The following is a 20182-nucleotide window of genomic DNA, read 5'->3' on the forward strand; positions in this document are numbered from 1 at the left end:
GTCCATTTTGGCCAGACGCACCAGTGCCGTTTTGCCCGATATTATAAGCCAAGCGCAAACGTGCAGCGTGCCAGGTCGCACATTTTTCTCGTCTATGGCATTGACGCGCGATTTGTTCAGTTACGCAACAAAGATTAGCGCTTCAGGGTGCTTCACCTCTCTCGATCAAGCGAAAGCTTTCGACAGAGTGGAACACCGATACTTGCTGAGCGTTTTGCGACAATATGGCTTTCCGCCAGACTTCGTAGCTATGCTCAAGCTGTTGTACTCGGACGTGAGCGTTCGAATCCTTGTCAACGGGCTTTTAAGTACTCCGTTCTCTGTCACCCGTGGGATAAGGCAGGGCTGCCCCTTGTCACCTTTACTTTTTGTAATATGTCTGGACCCGCTGCTCCGCCGTGTTGATGCAAGCACTGCCATCCGCGGCTTTCCGTTGCCAGGCATAGGCCAAGTTAAAGTGTCCGCGTATGCAGACGACGTGTCCTGTTTATTCGGGACGAGGACAGCTACCAAGCGTTTATGCGGCAATTTCAGGAGTATGGTGAGCTATCTGGAGATCGACTGAACAGGGGAAGAAGTATGGCGGTGCGTTTCGGCACATTTGCGTTTGGCCTTGTGGGCGACGTAGAATGGGTTGCAGGAGTTCGAGTACTAGGTGTGGTTTTCCATTCCTCGGGTGAAGTGGCGCGTAGTACGTGGAAGCGCCGCCTCGAGAGTGCGGAGCAGCGTCTTGCAGCTGCAGCAAAGTTCAGGCTTTCCCTCGCAGAGCGAAGCTGCATAATTAAGTCGTCCGTCTCGGCGGCGCTTTTTTATGTAGCACGCGTAGCGAAACCGCCGCGCCATTTCACCCGTCAGCTCGCCACGAAGTTTGGGTCGTTCTTTTGGGCGGGCAAGACAGAAACAGTGTCGCGTGCGCTGTTGAGACTGCCCAAGTCGATGGGTGGTTTCAGTCTGCCTTGCTTGGAAAACATGTGTAGCGTGCTGGCCGTACACGCAGTGTTCGACCTGGTCGACTCAACTGAGTACCCAGGGAGGGCGCTGCTTCAATACTTTCTGGGAACTTCCGGCTCAGTATTTTATGACGAACGCATTGCCGGTCCCTCTGCCGAGCAGTCACCGCCATTTTATGCCAATGTTGTCAAAACGCTGAGAAACGTCCAGTCTACCTTGCCAAGCTTAAATTTTCGGGAAAGTACGGCAAGCGAACTGTGCGAAAAATTGGCAATAAATCAGTTAGACAATCAACAGATAGCAAGATCACGTGGCATTCGTTAGCATCAACTGACTTCGGCGGCACTTCCGGCTGATGTTCGGGATTTTGAATGGTTGCGTGGCTGGGAAGTTCTTCCGACGTGTGACCGTCTGGCGAGATCAGGGTGTCGAACCGGACTTTTTTCGGGTTCGGTTCGGGTTCGGGTTCAAGCCTTTCGGGTTCGGTTCGGGTTCAGTTCCAAAGCACCATTCCGTTCCGGTTCGAACCGGTTCGAACCGGTTCAAACGGGTTCAAACGGGTTCGAAGAAAAAAAGCAGGCCTGTTTTTTTCTGTTAATCTTTTTGTGCTCGTTTTTCGTTCCCTTATCAAGGCGGCATAAAACCAAGTCATAATGAATGTTTCTTTGTGCAAATACTTTGCCTTCGCCAAACTAAAGCGACCCTGAAACACTTTTTTCAACTTTTTTCTAAATGGTTGCAGAAAGTAGTCAACCAACACATCCTGTACTTAGATTAGGGGTCGCAAAGTGCCTCAGCCAAAAATTACTGCTCTCTCCTCATCAGATAACTTAGAAATTTGCTTAAAATATTTTTCTCTCCTTCGCGGTCTCGGCGTTCTTCGACCGCTGAATGACATCATTACAGCGGTGTAGCGGCTATTTTCCGGCTTTCCTTAAGTTGCAGAATAGAACGCATTTCATAGCCACTTTAAAAAGAAAGCCACAAAAGCGAAGCAGAAACGGAAGCTGCATCCGCAGCGACTAGGAAATCACGCACTGTTGCTCTGTGCTGGCAATTGCTATAGTTCTCGCAGTGCTTCCAGATGCGCAGAAGGGTGAAAGCGTTTATCGAAAGTGTTGTTTTATTTATTTATTTATTTATTTATTTATTTATTTATTTATTTATTTATTTATTTATTTATTTATTTATTTATTTATTTATTTATTTATTTATTTATTGCAGGGTTTAACGCGCCGACGCAACGCAAACGATGAGGCGCGCGTAGTGGAGGGCTCCGAAATAATTTTGACCACCTGGGGATCTTTAACGTCCGCCGAAATCTCGTACACACGGGCGTTTTCGCTTTTCGCGTCCACCAGAAAAGCGGCCATCGCGGCTGGGAATCTAACCCGCGTCTGTGTGCTCAGCAGCGCAACGCCTTAGCCACTGAGCCACCGCGGCGAGTTTATCTAAAGTCTTCAATAGCTCCTTTAACTGTACAAGCTACTGCAAAACGTTTTCTATAGTAGTGATGATGATGATGATTAGTGGCTTTCCCTTTGAATCGGGGCGTCGGTTGTCAGCAATCGACTTGCCTGTTTTATTACGTTTACATGCCCTACTCCCAGGTTAACCTATAGATTTGCTTCCTCCCTCCCATTTCTCCCTCTTTTCTGTTTTAAACTCCTCGCCCCCACCCCCCTTTTTTCTCCCCTCGCTGTTCTAAATTCTCGTCCGCATGATTACTCAACCTGCGTACCCATCCCTTCCCTGCTTTTCCTCCACCACCACTCCAGTCGCCTCTTCGCCACCTCTATGGCCTTGAAGTTGAGGTTCCCCCTCGCCCCAAATCCCAAAGCCTCCGCCAGCGTCGTTTCCCCCTCACCCCACGGTGGCCGTATCTCTGTGCAGCTCCTGACAATATGTTCTATAGTTTCTCGATCACTGCCGCAGCATGCACACGTTTCATCCTGCTGCCTGTAGCTACCCGTGTATGCCCGGGTTCTCAGGCACCCTGCCCGTGCCTCGAAGAGCAACGCACTGCCTCTCGTATTGCCATAGAATCCCTCCTTCTTAATTTCTCGTTTCTCTGTCCTATAAGTCTCCAGGGTTTTTTTCGCTTCCATTCTCTCTGCCCACTTCGTCGTCTCTGCTGCCTTTACCTGCTTTTTAACTGTTGTGTAAACCCCGCTTTCCCCTACCGACTTTCCGTACCGCTTGGTCAGCTGTCTGGTCCTCCGTCTCCACCGCGTGTCCACGCTCCTCAAATACAGGTACTTAAACACCCTCGCGGCCCATCTTTCGTCCTCCATGTCACGAAGTCGCTCCTCAAACTTTATCTTGCTCTGCGCCTCCCTCGCCTCGAAAGACGACCAGCCCATATCCCCTTGTACCGCTTCATTTGTAGTTTTACTGTGGGCCCCTAGGGCCAATCTGCCTACCGCCCTCTGATTTACTTCCAGGCCCGCTTGGGTCTCTGACTTCATGCACAGAACCGAATTAGCGAAAGTTAATCCTGGTACCATGACCCCTTTCCAGACTCCCCTTACCACCTCGTATTTGCTGTATCCCCAGAGGGCTCTATGCTTCATTATAGCCGCGTTCCGTCTTCCTTTCGTCTTAAGGTGAGCCTCATGCGCCTGCGTGTAATCTTCGCTGTTGTTCAGCCATACTCCTAAATATTTATACTCTTTCACCAATGGTATTTCTACTTGCTGCACTGATACTGTTTTGTGCTCCTCGCCGTCATTAAAGACCATGATCCCCGATTTTTCTCTGCTAAAGGATAGCCCTAGGTGCGTCGCTTCTTCACCGCATATATCCATCAAGCCCTGCATACTTATCCGGTTGTCCGCCATCAACAGTATGTCGTCTGCATACATTAGTCCCGGAACCCGTTGTTCCACCACCTGCCCGTTTTTCATGTAGGATAAGTCGAACCCCATCGTGCTGACTTCTAGCTTCCTTTCTAACCCCGTCATGTAGATCATGAACAGCAGCGGAGAGAGAGGACATCCTTGTTTCAGACCCTTGTAGGTGTATACAGGCCTATTGTATGTTACCCCCTCCCACACTATTTGCACTTGGTTCTCCCGGTATAGCTCCCTGAGTAAGCTAATGAATTCTGCCCCAACTCCCTCGTCCTCCAGGATACTCCAAAGCCGCTCCCTGTCTACATTATCATAAGCCGCTTTAATGTCCAGAAAGGCTAACCACAAAGGTCGGTTTTGCATTTTCGCCACCTCTATGCATTGGCTTACCACGAATAAGTTGTCGTCTAGTCTTCTGTCCTTTCGAAACCCATTTTGAAGCTCCCCTAATATCCTATTTTCTTCCACCCACTGCTCTAGTTCGAACTTCACTGCCTGCATTGCTAACCTGTACAGCACTGACGTGACGGTTACTGGCCTATACGAGCTTGGGTTTGTCCTGACTCCTTTGCCCTTGTACACTAAGTTCATCCTGCTCATTTGCCACGCGGCTGGTATTGCCTTTTCTTCTATCCTTGTTCTGATGGCTTGCAGTAGCTTTCCCTTGCTCTTTGGTCCTAACTGGTTAATCAACTCCATCGGTATCCCATCCGTGCCTGCCGCGGTATTCTTGGGGACCTTTTCCTCTGCTCTTTTCCATTTCAGCTTGTCCCCATCTATCTCCAGACATTTCGGCCTACCCGCCGCGACATCTCTCTGTCGCTGCGGGGCCTCTTCATCCACCTTACCGAACTTCTCCGTGATGATTTTGTGCAGGTATGCTAATGCTTCCTCTCCCTTGAGCATCTGTCCCTGCTCGTTTTCTATAGTACCGCCTTCTGTGGGACTCGTGCGTTTCCCTAATGCCTGCACATGGTTCCAAAACCTTCTCGGCGCGTCTCTACCCCTTCCTCGTATTTGCGTTACCCATCGCTCGCTGTCCCCCTTTATTTTCGCCTGCACTAATTGCTGCACTTCCTGTTTCATTTGCTTATACTGCTCCCATTTTAGGTCCACCTCCTCCTGATGTCTCCCCATCCTCTTGGCCTGCCTGTGCTCTCTAGACGCCTGTTTACGCCTCTCTATCGCCGCCTTTATTTCTTTTTTCCACCAGCTTTTGGGTGTTTTTTTTCCTCTCCATCGGTTGGACCCCTCTGCCTTGACTATTTTTTCCTGCATAGTCTTGATGAGCCTGTCATATTCCCACTCTTCTCCAGGATTTCTTTCTATGTCAGCCTCAATGCTTTTGGCTATATCCGTAATTTGTTTGCTGTTTAACTTTGTGCGCTGCTCCGGTCGACCCGTTTTTTCGCCCCCCAGTTTCCCAAAACTCAGGCTTATGCGCTTGTGGTCACTGCCCAGACTGTGGCCCCCTTCCTCATCTATGGTCATGCCATCCAACCATTCATAAAGTCCCTCTGAAATAAGGCAGTAGTCAATACTCGACTGTCTCCTACCACACTCCCACGTTATTTGACCCTCGCATTTTTGTTCCCTATTTACTATGATCAGCTTCTGGTACTCACACATATCTAGCATTAGATTTCCGTTGAAGTCGGTGTACCCGTCTAGATCTTCAATGTGGGCGTTCATGTCCCCTACCAATAGTACCTCCCCAGAACGCTTCAAATCTTCGATGTCCTTTTTCAGACACGCCACCAGTTTTTCGTTTTGTTCTTTGCTATCCTTACCCGTCCACAGGTAAGGCACCCCTAAAGCCATCTCTCTACCCTCCACTATCCCTTTCATCCACACATGTTCTTTACAGTCTTCTTTCACTCTCTTCCAATTAGTCCCCTGCCGTACCAGCATACCTACTCCTCCGCCTTTTCTCAATCCAGCCGTCCTGTTACAACCTTCCCATACATACTCTCCGATTACCGGAGGTTCCTCCAAGTCCCTCAGGTGCGTCTCGGTCACAGCGTATACCTGGATATCTTCCTCTTCTAGCTGCTTAGTAATCTCCATCCACTTCTCTCTTTTCCTGCCACCCTGCATGTTTATGTACGCGATATTCAGTTTTCCCCCTCTCTTCTTTACACGCCGTCGTCGTCCCTTTCGTTTGTCTGCACCGATCTGCACCGGCCCCGCTATCTCCCTTTGCTCCTTGCATTTGTCTACGCCATCTTCGCAAAGGCCTGTGGGCCCCCTAAAAAAGCCACAGTTCGCGCCGCGTGTCGTCTTCCGATGGCTGCTCCCACCTGCCCGCTGAAATGCACTCCGTCACGCTGGAACGCCCTTTGCCGGCCCATCCATCGGACATCCCTGTTGATGTCTACGACAGCGAAACTCAGCTCCTTGCCCAGCTCCCGTATGTCTCGGTTTACCGCCACAACTTCCCTTTCCACATGTACCCCTCTCCCAATTATCTCTGGTACTGTGCTCACGACGACCTGCACATGTGGGCACAGCTCCCGAAGTTCCTTCACCCCCTTTTCTAGCTGCTTGCGCACTCCCGCACCCCTTCCCTGCAGAACGTCATTGGTTCCTCCTGCGATAATCACTAGGTTCTGCCCCTGCATATTTTCCCACATTTTATCCTTTGCTTTTTCTAACACTACCCTGACCGTCTGCCCCGGGAACACTCCAACCTGCACTCTCTCGTCCTCTCTCACCCGGCCTCTAATCTCCATTTCTGAGTACCGCATGTTGGAGTCCCTCGCCACTATCACCATGCGCCTTTCTTCCTTTTCCTGGCTGCCCCCCGGCGCGGCCACCTGCTCCGGCACCGGCTGAGTCAGCGCCAGTCCGGGATCGTCTTCCGGCGTGGCGTCTTTGTTCTCCTCCTTTCCCTTCTCGGGATCAAGCACTGCCGACGCATCTGCCTGGTGACCTGCTTCATCCTTTGTTTGGATGTCACCCTTCGTCGCCATTTTGACCTCCATTTGCGCCAACCTCGCTTCGAGTGCCTTCTTCTGCTCTTTTTCATCCTTCAACTCCTCCTGTAGCTCGCCTACCTGAACTCTGAGCTGCTCCTTTTCTTCCTCGAGCCGGTCGAGGCGCGACGCTAGCACACACACTCTGCACATGAAGTCCTGTCCTTCCGCGTCCTCGACCGACTCGAATCTCGTCTCCTCGAGCGGGTATTCGTGCTCGCATCCCGTGCACATCACATCCGGCTTCTTCCTCTGAGGCATGGTACTGTCCGTCCAAGGCGTGCCCAACGCTGGCTTACTTCAGTGCCGCGTTCTCGCGCGCTCCCTTCCAATCTAAAAGTAAGCCGCAACGTGCGATTCTCTCCTACAGCATCAATTCTTCTTTCACGAATTACCAACGCTTACAAACCGCCACGTGCAACAACCGCGCGACACCTCTGGTTCGGTCACTTCCCTACGCTAACTACCGCCCCTTTCAACTAGTCTAACCTACATCTCTCTCTAAAACATGGTCACTCTAAAAAAGGAATAATAAATTTGAAACACTTATCCGTTTTCGTCGTCGATGCCTCCGCCGCGCTCTGTCTAGTTTGACGAGTATGTGGCGCCTCCGCCCCTCCCCAATTTTCGTTGGCCGCTAAGTTCGGTGGCCCTGCCAGGCTCGGTGTGAAAGAAACATTGTGCACGGCTGGCGAATAAACACCGACAAGCAGAGCTGCTCGCGGTCAGTCACCGTCACCACCAGCACGCTGCGGGTCGTCCCTCGGGTGGAGGGTACTACGACCCTCTCACGTTCCCGAATGCGGGCCAAATCGTGACAGATACGTCAACGATTACAACAATAACTGAAGCTAAACAAAAGGTTGGTTGGGGCACTTAAGGGCACTATTTGTATGAATGTGAAAGCATTGCTCTTTATGGCCGCAAGTTTACCTTTATTAATTTAAGTTCGTTCACTTTCATGATTTAATTTTATTTTATACTTGGCTTATACCACGGTAATTTTATTCACCACAGTTGTTTTCTTGAGGAAACAAGAAATATGGCAGACGATTACGGTAGTCGCTAATGCAAAATTTGAGCGCAGCGCGAACTGTAGTGTTCTCGGCGACGGCGCATAGCTGCTGTGTCTTAGGAAGTGATCGCGTCCACAACAAATGCACGACGTCATGCGGTATACTCTGTCGTTATCTCGTAAGGCGTTGCTGCCGTGGAGCATGTCTCGCGCGGTCTGGAAATTTCGCCCTCCCCTCCCACTTTCGCCATACTTTCATCCTCCGCTTTCCTGCTCGCTCTATCTTCGGTGGCGTCATCGTTCTCTCGGTTACAACGAGGCCGACGCTGAGAAACTACGCGAAACCACACGAGCGGGCGCTTAAGGGCTGTGCTCTAACGCATGGCTCCTCATAGCCACCGCTGTGCCGCCCTGTGATCCACTCCCTTCACCGACCGATGACTGGCCGCACATTGTCTCCAAATAATGCGTCCTCGCCACAGTCTTCTTGAAGGCGAACATGTAGCCTCCTGGCCAGCGGGCAGCGTTCCGGTGCCTCCAGCGCCTCCCCCATCAGTGCATCCTAACCAGAATCTTCTGGCAATGAGCAGCCTCCCTGCAGGCAGCCTTTTGCCTCGACCTACTAAGCAGACGACCCGCCCGTCCACAATCGTTTTGGTACCCTGGAGTGTCGCCGTGGTGGGGCATTTTGCGTCTCCCATCCCCCGGCAGCTCGTGACGGGTCGCCCCTCGTCCCCAAATCATGCATCCTCGCCAGAATGTTCTGCCTGGCAGGCAGGCACGCAGGCAGGCAAACAGGCGGGCAGGTAGTTTACTGGCAAACGGGCGGTCTCTTTGGCGGGCAGGAGATGGTACGCGCCCGCCATCTTTTTTTGGATCGGCCAAATGTTACGCACGCACGCACGCACGCACCACGCACGCACCCCTATTTTCTCACAATGAGGCAAAAAAATATGCATTGTGAATAAATCGGTTGGTCTGCTACGCTTTTCATCTACCCAAAGTTTCAACGGTGCTTTAGCTTTACAACGAAAGGATTAGCAGTGCTAGAAGTAGAAAACAGTCCGGCGTCGGCATTAATTTCTGACTGCCAAGCGTGGCAGGTGGCATTTAGAGCAATTTCTTTCTGCTTATCTTTTATCTGCTAACAGAGCTGTTGGAAAGAAAGAACGGCTATAAAGGCTCATTGGACGGCGTGTATAGGACGGCATTGGATAGGGAACCACCGGAGATATGAACTTTGTAATGGCCCTTCAGCGACCGGAGACAGCGATTGGGCTCTTGGAGAGATAATAGCCAAGTGAAGTCACAAGCAGTAGTAATGATCACTTGTAGAGAGAGAGAGAGAGAGAGAGAGAGAGAGAGAGAGAGAGAGAGAGAGAGAGAGAGAGAGAGAGAAAATGAAGTTTAATTAAATTGAGGCAAAGGTTCAGAGAGGCGTCCTCATTCGAGGGGGGCGAATCGACAGCCGTTTCCATCAAGAGCAACTGATCTTGAAGGCCGGAGCTGGTCATGGCTGTCTCCCAAATCTCTATGGAAACGTGGAGGTTGGGTGGATCTACGGTACACTTGTCGCAGCCGCCTACTATGTGTATGAGGTTCCCAGGCTCTCCACACAAGCGACGAAATTGAGAGAGCTGTGTCCCGTCAAAGAGGTGGAGTCTGGTGGTGTGTGGGAAGGAGTATGCCCGCAGGGCGCGGAGTAATCTTTCCTGGTTAATCGGTAGCGATTTGTGCTGGGAGGAATACGTTCTACGAAAGAGGCTATAGTTCTGAGTAACTTCCTGGTCTGTGACTGCAGGATGCATGCCCTCGGGCCCGCCTTCATCAGCAGGCTAAGCGGGTCAAATCTCGATCCACGAGGTTGGTGATCTTGTTTGCTGGATATGCCAGTATTAGCTGGTGCCCTTACAATCGTGACTGTCTCGTTGGTGGTCTCCGATTGATCATTGGAAGTGCTGTAAGATGCAATTTATCGTTGGCAAGGTTGGGCCACGCCTGCTAAGACTCTGTTATAAGAGTTTTGGCGCCGCTTCCTTAGCTTGAAAGGGGCTGTGTTCGGGGGTTGAGATGCTACACCTGTGGGAGGCTGCAGAACGGTAGCACAAAGAAAGAGAAGGTATTGAAGAATGCTATCGGACGTCTCTTGCATCAAACCAGTTGATCGTTCCTCCCTTTTTTTCTTTCAGTTTAGTTTCTTTCCTACTGTCGCACCTCATTTAGACGTTTTGAAAACCCTTTGATGAATATAAAATACGCATTAGGCCATTAGTTATTAACTTTAGTGCGAGATGGTAATTTTAATATAGAAACAACATAACAGCGCAATACGGGCATAAAGAAAAACATTTTATAGCGTTCAGGTGGTCGTCACATAACTTTGCGGCTACTTTGTGCTTGACAAAGTTCGTGATTGGTCGAGAAGGAGAATGCTGCAAAATTTCCAAATGCCAAAGACCCCAAAGATATCATGTGTGGTCCCACCGTCTAATCTGCCTTGACTGACTCGCTAGTTCCTGGAATCCAAATTAATCAACACACCAGTCCAACTAATCCACATTAGCTCATTCACTCACCTAACTAATCCACCCCAGTCTACCCGCTAACCCACATTAATCGACTTAAATCCATCCGTCTTTAAAGTTTAAGGCTGAGCAGATTCAAGATAACATGAAAATGCTATCAAATATAGTTTAAAATGGAAATTAGAATCCCCCATTTTGTATATCTCATGTTCTCTTAGAGCAGTAACCAAATGACACAACGGCACTGTATACAAGCAGAAGTGAAGTTAACTTTGAGAACTACGAGTGTTTGTGTCTCAGTACTGTTTGTATATAACTGCCCATTCAAACTAAAATAGGTGGAATATATGGATTTATTGTTGATGGTGTCCCTTAAGGCCTTCACAAGCGGACAGGGATGCATGCGAATTAACAACACATTAAAAACTTTACACGATTTTAAATACCATGCAGATAGAAACCATGAAGAATATTCCATGATATGTTGCCTCGGAATATGCGTTCTAACTTAGGCTATGCTAAATGTAAAAGAGAATTGGGAGAGGTAGGCAGTACCTAACGCAAACTGATAGTATATACGGACAACTTTACATTAAATTGAGGGCAATAGTAAGAAGAGGACATGATGGGCCTTGGGAACTACAGACTATGCGAAATATTTCATGGTTCTGTCTGGCGAGTGGCAAAGGTAGGGACCGAAATGTAAAACTAGAAATAAAACTTTGAGGCCCCGGAACCGGTTCGGAACGGTTCCTTCGATTCGTTCCGGTTCGGGTTCAGTTCCAAAATGGAGGAAAGAATACTGTTCTGGTTCAGTTCCGGTTCCGGGCAAAAATTCGGGTTCGGTTCCGGTTTTCGGTTCGGTTCCGGTTCCGGTTCGACACCCTGGGCGAGATTCGGCGTTGTACATTCCTCACGGTGCCCGCACTGCGGGCACACTGAACCATTAGAGCATGCCTTGTTTCAGTGTCGTGTAGCGGCAACGTTTCGGACTGTGTTAAGCAGGTTGTTTGGTCTCACACTTCGAATGAGCACACGTTCAAATGACGTGTTGGTTAACTTCCTGCATGATGTGTGCTGGTGGTTTCGTATTGTGGCGGAATCGTGGTGCCGCGTGTCTTCGCGCCCAACCATAGCGGGCTATGTTTCCACTGCTGTGGCGTGTATGGTCGATCCGTGTGAGTCATTTAGAAACTGAGTTGGCAGTTCTAGGCGAAGAAGCCTTTCTGTTACGCTGGTCCACGTGCTTCATAGTAGTCAGGAACAACATCCTGAGCCTACCTATTGAGTTTCATCTAGTTTCTGACCTCTCTCTGTACATAGACACCTGTGAACTTTCTCTGGACTGATTTTGCAGTAGCTTGTTTCACCACCACAGACATTTGTTGTGCAGAATGTTGAATGCCGGGAGCAATTGGGAACTGATTGGGTTTTTTTTTCTGTTTGTAGGGCAGCTTTGTTACCACTAGTCGCTGCGGCCTGATATGTGGATTGTAATAAATTCTCTTTTCACACATCCCGCTGGTTTTCTTGCTCAATTCATTTGATGCTCAAGTGGGACTTGTGCGTGTTGAGTGTGTCTGTATGTGATGCTGCGCTCTCGGCCCATCCACACCGTCACGCGTAGCTTCGCTGCCCACATCTTTATTTTAGGGTGTTGATACTCCCTTTCTTAGGGTGTCTATACGAACACCTTTTTTTCATCCTTACACCCTTTTTTAGCCAGAAAACCTTGTAAAGATTGTGGGAATCGCGGAGAACTGCGACCCGCGATCCCGAGCCGGCGCGCGCTTCGGGAGAGACTTGTGCGCAGAAACCGGGCCGGCGCTCCGCTGGTTCGTCGGCGTCCCCCGAGAGATGGCACCACTCATCTGCGGGCATAGGCGCGTGGGCGCGGGCGGCGTGAACAAGGGCGCGCACGGGAGACGGGGGAGTCTCGGCGGAGACCCGGTCGGGGCGAGATCGGCGGAGCGTCGCGGCGGTGATGGATACATGCATCTCAGGTGGGAGCTTTGTCGCGTGCCGTGAGTGCCTACCTCCCGTTCGCGGTCACGACCCGGACGGCGTGATTCGTGAACGCCGTCGAGCCTTGCGCTCGCATGCTTTGGGATTCCCCAAATAAACGGCTGTGCTTCGGCACTACTGGCTATTGTGTTCTCGTATCGGCGAACCTCGCTGGGCTGTCGTAGGCATGGAAGCCCGCGCGGTTGACACGCCGGGAGCTAGCGTGGTGGCTTACGCCAGGACTGGCTAGGTCGCCCCGAGGAACCCCTCGTATATCCCACAAGATGTTCGCCACGTGACAATATTCTTACACCATTTTAGGCCAAAAAGGGGGTAAGAAAGATTAGTGCGTGTGCAGGTTTCAAATCCGAGCACGGTTTATTGTCGGCATCCGATATACGATAATGTTTCGCACGTACCGTAGATTATGTAGGCTTCTTTATACCGTGCAAGCAAATGACACGTGTACAAGCAAACTAATGCTCTTCGAGGACGAAAAAAAGTTCTCCAGATGAGGACAAGTGGTCAGACTGCACCTCTTCTGGAGAGCTCTCTTAAATCGTTGATGCGCACAAGGGTTCAGTAGAACTTTCATTTGAACGAGGGTTGAGGCACTGCCTCCGGTCGTTTCCGGCTGAGCTCCGTACATTGCGAAAAGATGGGAAGGCAACGCGCGATGGCTTCTTCTTAAGTTTTCTGTTACACCAGATGAATATTCAGCTTGATAAAGAATAACGTTGTTGATGCGGATAAAAAAAATGCCAATGGCCACGCGCACCTCCAGCATTGTTAATTACGAATGTCGTTCTACTGGCCGTGTTCTGAGTCTGTCCTCCACTGTGACTCGCACTTCGCACCGCCGACGCAGAGGCTCATCGCTGCCGTCGAGAGAACCCACGAGTTAGTGCTGCCTCAGCGCACTGCTGCTGCACCCAAATATCGCATTAGGGAGTATCGTAATCGCCAGCCATTGTTTTTTCTCTCTTTCCCGATCTTGGCGTTTTCGACCGCTCGAATTTACGTCATTGCAACGGTGTAGCGGCTATTGGCCGGCTTTCACAAGCCCTCATATTAAACGAGAGGCAGTTTTTCCAATGTCAACGCCGACGGTAAATGGCGCTGCCTCTCTTCCGAAGGAACTGCGTTGCAGACTCTAAGCTGTAACTTCTCTCAGTGTTCCCCGCTCTCTTTTTGAATTCTGGGAGTTTTACTTGGGCGTTCCTCGGGGGGTTTCCGTAGCGCTCTGTGCCGTTCTCTATACCCCGCACCAACACATGGTATACGTGCTAAATATTGGGCATAGAAAGACTCCACACATCGTGGTTTAGGAAGACCTCCCGGCTTCCTCGCTTGCTCAGTCACATTCAATGCACTCGGCGTCGTTTGCCAGGAAAGGGCTATTTTTTTTCTGTTAATGCATCCTATAAATATGATACATATATTGTTCCCATCATTTTGTAGTCGCGTTGTATGCCAGATCTCCCAAACGACAGTCTCTGTCGCCCTCGTATGTTGGCTGAATTTTTCCACGTAACGGCGCCGTTTTAACGCTGCCGCACATGCATGTACCATATTTAGCCACAAGTACAGTAAATAACCGGTGCGTGAAAAGCAGCGGGCGAAAACAGTCGCGGGCCGTCACTAAGGAGCAACCCTCATGAATACGTCACTTTACCCTCAACTGCAGCCCTACTGGCTCTGCCACATTGCGTGTCGATTAGGACACGGAGCGGTTGACCCTCGGCCTGCTCCCGGCCCTGCTCGTCAAGCCACAAAACTGTGACCCAACACCGCTACTAGCGGGAGCGAGACTCAGGTGCACCAAGAAGGGCCGGAGGATGCCCCCTCCTCATGGGAACCCGCATGCTGCATCCAATAGGTGACTGGCAAAAGGCGCAAAGGCTCATGGGTACATTGTCTGCTCCCGCAGAATCTCGCCACTTCCGGTTCGAGAGCTCTCCTGGCCTCCCGTAGGCCGACGGCTTTCACGCACATGCACGTGTGCTTGTTGTTTATCTGTTTCAACCGAAAAAAAAAATCGCTCATGCATCGCGCATTCAATGAATAACAACGATGGATCCTGCTAGGGGCTCCTCAGAAAGGTAAGCACTCTGTGACAAAAAAAAATTCCCCCGCACCTCCCCGAGGGGGATTGTGAGGATGCAGAAATGCGAACGGCGAACGCAACGTCCTCGGGTACCATGCGAGGAAGGCACCGCACAACCTTCGATACGTCGATGGGCACGTTCACCGCCTGTCTCTTGATTCCAAACTGCCCGTTGCCTCGAGTCAGCCGTCTGATGCTCATGAAGGGGAGTCGAGGCGCGATGAGCCGCTCTTCGACCGGGTTCAGATCGGGAAGATGCGCCGGCCGAGGAGGATAACGGTAGCCAAAACTCACGCAGCCCTCCTCTTCGCAGCTTTGTCTTCTTCTCCTTCTTCTTCTTCAGCGGTTCCCCTACGGGAAGATGACGATGGTGGTTGAACGCGAAGCTATCTCGTGATGGATTGTTTGGTTGGCCAATCCCTAGGGGCATCATGCCACAATCATCATCAGACGCGCTGCGCACGCCGGCCAAGGGACGCACGACAACCCCCGACTATAATGCATCATGAAAGTAGAAAGAACTGCGCGTAAAAGACAGGACCGTGACAAGTAGACAGGACAAGCGCATGTCCTGTCTACTTGTCACGGTCCTGTCTTTTACGCGCAGTTCTTTCTACTTTCATGATGCTGCACCAACTAGCCCAACAACATGCTGTACTAAGACTATAATGCATTTCTGCATAAAAACCAACACGCACCCACGCGCGTGAAAGCCGCCGGCGTAGGCCAGGCGAGATCTCGAACCGGAGGTGGCGGGAGCAGACGACGTACCCGTGAGCCTTTGCACTTTTACCGGTCACGTATGGCATGGGCTTGAGATATGCGAGAGGCCCTTGCAGAGCATGCCTCTCCTCAACAGTGTTCGGTGTCTTCTTGACCCGCCGGGTGTCCAGGAGCGGGATGAAGCGGTGGTGGAGGAGAGACGTACGTACCCATACGTACGAACCGGTGTCGAACCGAAAAAAATACCGCTTCGGGTTCAGGCGAATTCATTTTGTTCCGGTTCAGTCCCGTTTCGATAAAATCGCGTACCGAACCGGTTCGCGAACGGGATCGATAAATTGATTTTTCAGCTAAGTGAGAAAAAAAATTATTAGTCTAAAACCACAATAAAAACGAAATACAAACAAAATTCGAAATGCTAGTGTTTCCCAATAACAGTGGTGCAATTTCAAAACAAACTTTCAAAATTGGGTGAGATATTAGAAAACACAGATGAAGCCGTTACGATTTTCCAGCTACTTTCCCGCCCAGACCTGACGCACGGACTACATAAAGCCACCCGGGGTCCAAGAGATGTGACGGGGGGATATTTTTTCTACCCTTTCCTTTTTTGTTGAAATCGAAGTTTTTGCTACGGAATCGCCCAACACGCTAAACGTCAAACCCTAGAGTTAGGCCCCTGTACTGGCGCGTTTAAATATCAGCGTCTAATACCAGAGTTTAATACCAGCGGCGTACATTGTTTATCAGCTGTGGCATAATTATGGAAAACCTAGAACAGCCACGTAAATGCTACAAATTAATTGGATTATTTGGTCACCTAGAATAATGTGTTACCTGTAACCTCCTTGAGGGTATGTCACAATTTTGTTAAAAGTAACGTTTAGTTAGCGCTCAGTAATTGCCCTGATCACTGTAATGAATTTCGCAATAGATATCACGGATGTGTACGTCGCAATGAATATGTCATCGTTACGCCTGACCCCCGGATATCGTTCTGTCCGCTACATTGCGCAATTTCATAACCGATTATGCCATTATAAAGTGAAAGGGTAATTGAATGCGTGAAGCACGAGATGAAATTTTTTTTGGGAGGCGCTGTTTAATTAGTCGACAGCAGAACTCCCCCTCCAGAACGAGTAGCAGTAGAAGAGAGTAGCGAGTTTGGCAGTCTGTAAAAGCGCACCTCAGAAAATAAACCAGAGCTCAAAACTGCAGTACAGGCAGAACGCACGAGCGCTGGGCGAATGGGACAGTGTGGGACCGGCCTGCCTTTCATGCATGTGTTATCCGCTTTAGTGCTGTTTTTCCTTCCAAGGCTAAATGCGTAGTGCCTGCAAGGTCGAGGGATGCTGTTTCCTGAAAAAAGAATGAGCGCGCACCATACGCTAGCTCTATTATAGTTTTTATCTGTTAAGAACGCGAGCTTGCCCGCTCTACCGTCCTCAAAAACTGACGATTATACAAGGAAACACAGCACCCGCTTCCCTTGCATTGATGACACGTTCGGTTGTGAAAGGATGTGTATAGAGAAATATCCACCTTTTGGTGTGTTGCCTATTCGATTTTGCTTCTTTAGGACGCAATAATTTAAAACCACGAGAGGTACTTTTTCTTTTTCGTTGTTTTTCCGTGGAAACACTCTTTCAAAAAATGCGCTCCAACCCACCCTGTGAAGGTGGTTGTAAAGCGAAGTTGTAAACGACACCCGCAACGATTACCCACGCGTGGCGTCACTTGAATTCACACACGTGGCTCTACAAAGAGTGAAACCAGAGACAAGTGAAATGCACATAACCACACCCTTTATTACTTCAAAGAGGTAATCTTTGCTAAGGTTAAATCAATGCATGATCCACGAATGGTGGTTGGTTGAGTTGTATTGGTGAAGCACATGAGTGGAAACTGTTTTTTTTTTATATAAAATTAAAGGAAGCTCAAACGTGGTGTTAGACTATTTCACTTCTCCGTCTCTGCCGCCGCAGACGGAGGCGACGAGATCGGTGGCAGAGTGCGATAAGTGCGTCGATAAGTGCGATGCCATGCGTTGGTGTGAGCTTCCTTTAATTTTTATAACTCCTAGTGCATGCGTAAGACGCGCACATGGCCGCTACACGTGCCGTGGGTGGAGCGCACAGCGGTGCGAGAGGTCGCGTAACGCTATCACGTGACATTCAGCGAGAACGCAAGGGGTAAACCCGCAGATGTGCTCGGTGAGTGCACCGTCTGTCTTCCCCGGTGTCCGCGTGGGCTTGTAGTTTAATCGGTAATACAACGGACTCTCGCTCCGTTTCTCTATTCGTTCTAGGTTCGATTCCTGGCGGTGGCAGAAACTTCTTTCATTTTTTCACGGGAGTTTTCCGTTGACACCAATTGTCGCGACAGAATCCTCGGGGGGTAGAGGTAAAAACCACTTTAATATATTGGTGCGTGTGATGCCCCGATGCTACACCCCTGATTTGAGGCGCGGCGTATGTGGCCGGGCGGCAGAGTAATTTACCGCTCGGGGTTATCTACCGTGCGTCGGAATCGCGACACAAGGACGTTCTCGTTTTCCGTCTACACCAGGAAAACGGTTGCCGGGAACGGTGATCGAACCCGCATCAGCAGTAGACGGCTCAGCCAATGAGCAACTCCTGGACGTGACATTTGTCGAGTATTCACACTTTCCGGGTGTGCAACCTTTTTAAACAAATTACGTAATGCAAGAAGTTGGCACACGGCGGGTGTGGACTTTCGCCGTTGCGCAGCGGAGCAGCCTCACTGCTCCCGTAAAGTCGCAGCGAGAGAAGGGCACAATCGTTCCACATCTCCCGCAGGCTAATGACATTTCGATGATGATACGATAGTGACATTTCGTTTGGTCAGCCTTGCATTCTGCTCGCGCTACCAGCAGGAACGTAACATTGCTACATTGGTGCGCGTTCCTTTTCCTTGTTGCGACCACAAAGAGAGCGTTAAAAGTGTTTTTACCGGTCTGGAGGGGTAAGTGCACGAGACGGTACGAGGTTGACGGTACGTGAAATAAAAAAGGCCTGAATGCATTTGACTTCGCAATAACCGCAAAGGATAGCCGAATCGTTTTGTCGTGAACCGGTAACCGTTGTTTCTTTTTTTGGTTTAGTTCCGGTTCGGCCTCGGGGTGCAAAAACAAATAATGGTTCGGGTTCGGGTTCAGTTCCGGCAGAAATAACGGTTCGGTTCCGGTTCGACACCCTGGTACGAATATATTGTCACCTGCTGTAATGCATATATGTCATCACGCGCTATGTATCTACGTTCCTAACGGAAAGAACGACTTTTTTTTTTTTAATTTTTTCAAGGAGAGCGCTGCCTTCGTTGAAAATTATGAGTCTTCCTAGACATATTTCAGGATCTCCTGCACACCGAAGTTGTCTGTACATCTTCACGCATATTGCTCAGAAGGGAGCACTGTCCGAAAAGCTGCTTCACCCAATTCTGAACCCAAGCGTCTAGCAAATCAGTAGTAACACGTCTACCCCTCTCCTCAACAAGTGGTTAAACCTAAGTCAGTCGTTACCGTGCTTTGGCGCTTTCTTGTTATGAAATATTGTTCTGCGCAGCGGCCCGACCAGGAACGACGAGCAACCTTATGTGGAGGAATACTCCTCTGGCGGGATGCCATGTGCGCGATCGATGGGTGCGGCCTTACCTTCCCACTTGCGCATCATGTGTATGTTGTCGGGGTCCCTGGTGAAGCTGAAGGCGTATCCGCTGTAGGTGGTGCCGAAGTCGATGGCGACCACCACGAAGTGCGAGCAGCTGCCCGACTCGGGCCGGCTGGCCACGCCGCTGTCCGCCGTGTCGCTGCGCAGCTGGCACTCGTCCGCTGCTCGCCATGCGCACGGGCGACATTTTAGCGCTCGATGCGAGCACGTCTCACTTTGCGAGCAACGGAGATCAAACATTGCATTTTGTCCCCATTCCTCCTGACCGTACACCGGTGAGCCTTTACGCGCGCTGCCGAGAACCGAGTAGACCAGGCAGGACAGAGCGTTTTCCAGAACTCTCTTCCCCTCGCGCCTAATGTTGGACACCGCGAAAGCGGCGCAGCTACAAGAAAGGCAAAAGGCGTGCGGTACGCCCTCTGGGCCGTTCAAGAAGCCAGTGCGCTTTGGCAGCAGTGCGCCACAAGCATGCCCTGCACGCTTTTACCTTGCGCGGTCGCCAGAGTGCCGTCGAGGACGCCGCCGTTCATCCGCGCAGGCACTTGGCGCGGCGGCAAGTGGGGCACAAAGCACGCCTGTCACCGCGCCCTAACTGGCCGCTCGGAATTGGGCGGGTGCACTGTTGGGCAGCAGCATGTGCGGCGGGGGCGCACTCTGAAGCGTGAACCGCCGAACGAGAGGGGAAACGACTCGCGCGGCCTTTGCTCGCTGTACGCAAACGAACAAAACGTTTTTTTTTCTTTTTCAAAAGTCATATGTTCCTACAACCATGTTGAGCAGCACTGAGTGCCGTAGTCGCAGTGAAATATTTACAGCCTCTTTAGGGGGAGGCCACCTGCTCAGCAGCAGTGTCATACCGACCATTAGACCACTTCCTAAATATCTGCACTGGTAACGTGCATGGTATAATAAACACAACTTCCAGTGCACGGGATTAACTCCTGCGGTTCTATAGCAACCGGCGCCAATTATGACATCCATATTTAAGAAACAACAAAAACAGGCATAGATTGTGAGCCGCAGCCCCTCCAAATTTCGAAGTTAAAATTGAAAACAAAAAAACAAAGGGGAGGGGAATAACTTGAATTATTAATGTGTTTAATATTGTACATATGCACAAACATGACGAAGTATAAAACGGATGGTACAGGCGCTTTCATGCCCTTTATACCCTTCGCCTTGCTGCTTTGCGCATTACGTTCCGACTCTCCCAGTTACCTTTCCATTTCCTCCAAAGCTGTACACGAAACGCCTTCGGCAATCACGACCGGCGCGGCTCAACATATGCACCGCTGCTCGCAGATGACTATATAATTATTTCAGTTCACACAAAATGCTCTA

The 20182-nt window shown here is 50.2% G+C and overlaps 1 protein-coding gene across 6 annotated transcripts in view; it reads right to left on the reverse strand.

The window, feature by feature from the left end:
- Positions 1–20182, reverse strand: part of LOC144156338 (heat shock 70 kDa protein 12A-like) — a 234669-nt gene that overhangs the window by 37863 nt on the left and 176624 nt on the right. For 5 of the 6 annotated variants that reach the window (XM_077688328.1, XM_077688331.1, XM_077688332.1 and 2 more), the window contains 2 exons: positions 18826–19002; positions 14724–14780 (listed from right to left, as the gene is read on the reverse strand). In XM_077688328.1, coding sequence (XP_077544454.1) covers positions 14724–14780; positions 18826–19002 — 234 coding nt within the window. The remainder of the gene's footprint in view (positions 1–14723; positions 14781–18825; positions 19003–20182) is intronic. The other variant, XM_077688330.1, reaches the window with a different exon arrangement.

This window comes from Haemaphysalis longicornis, unplaced genomic scaffold (genome assembly GCF_048455015.1).
Source record: "Haemaphysalis longicornis isolate Haplotype H1 unplaced genomic scaffold, Haemaphysalis longicornis Haplotype H1 scaffold_1, whole genome shotgun sequence".
In the NCBI taxonomy this organism is placed as follows: Eukaryota; Metazoa; Arthropoda; class Arachnida; order Ixodida; family Ixodidae; genus Haemaphysalis; species Haemaphysalis longicornis.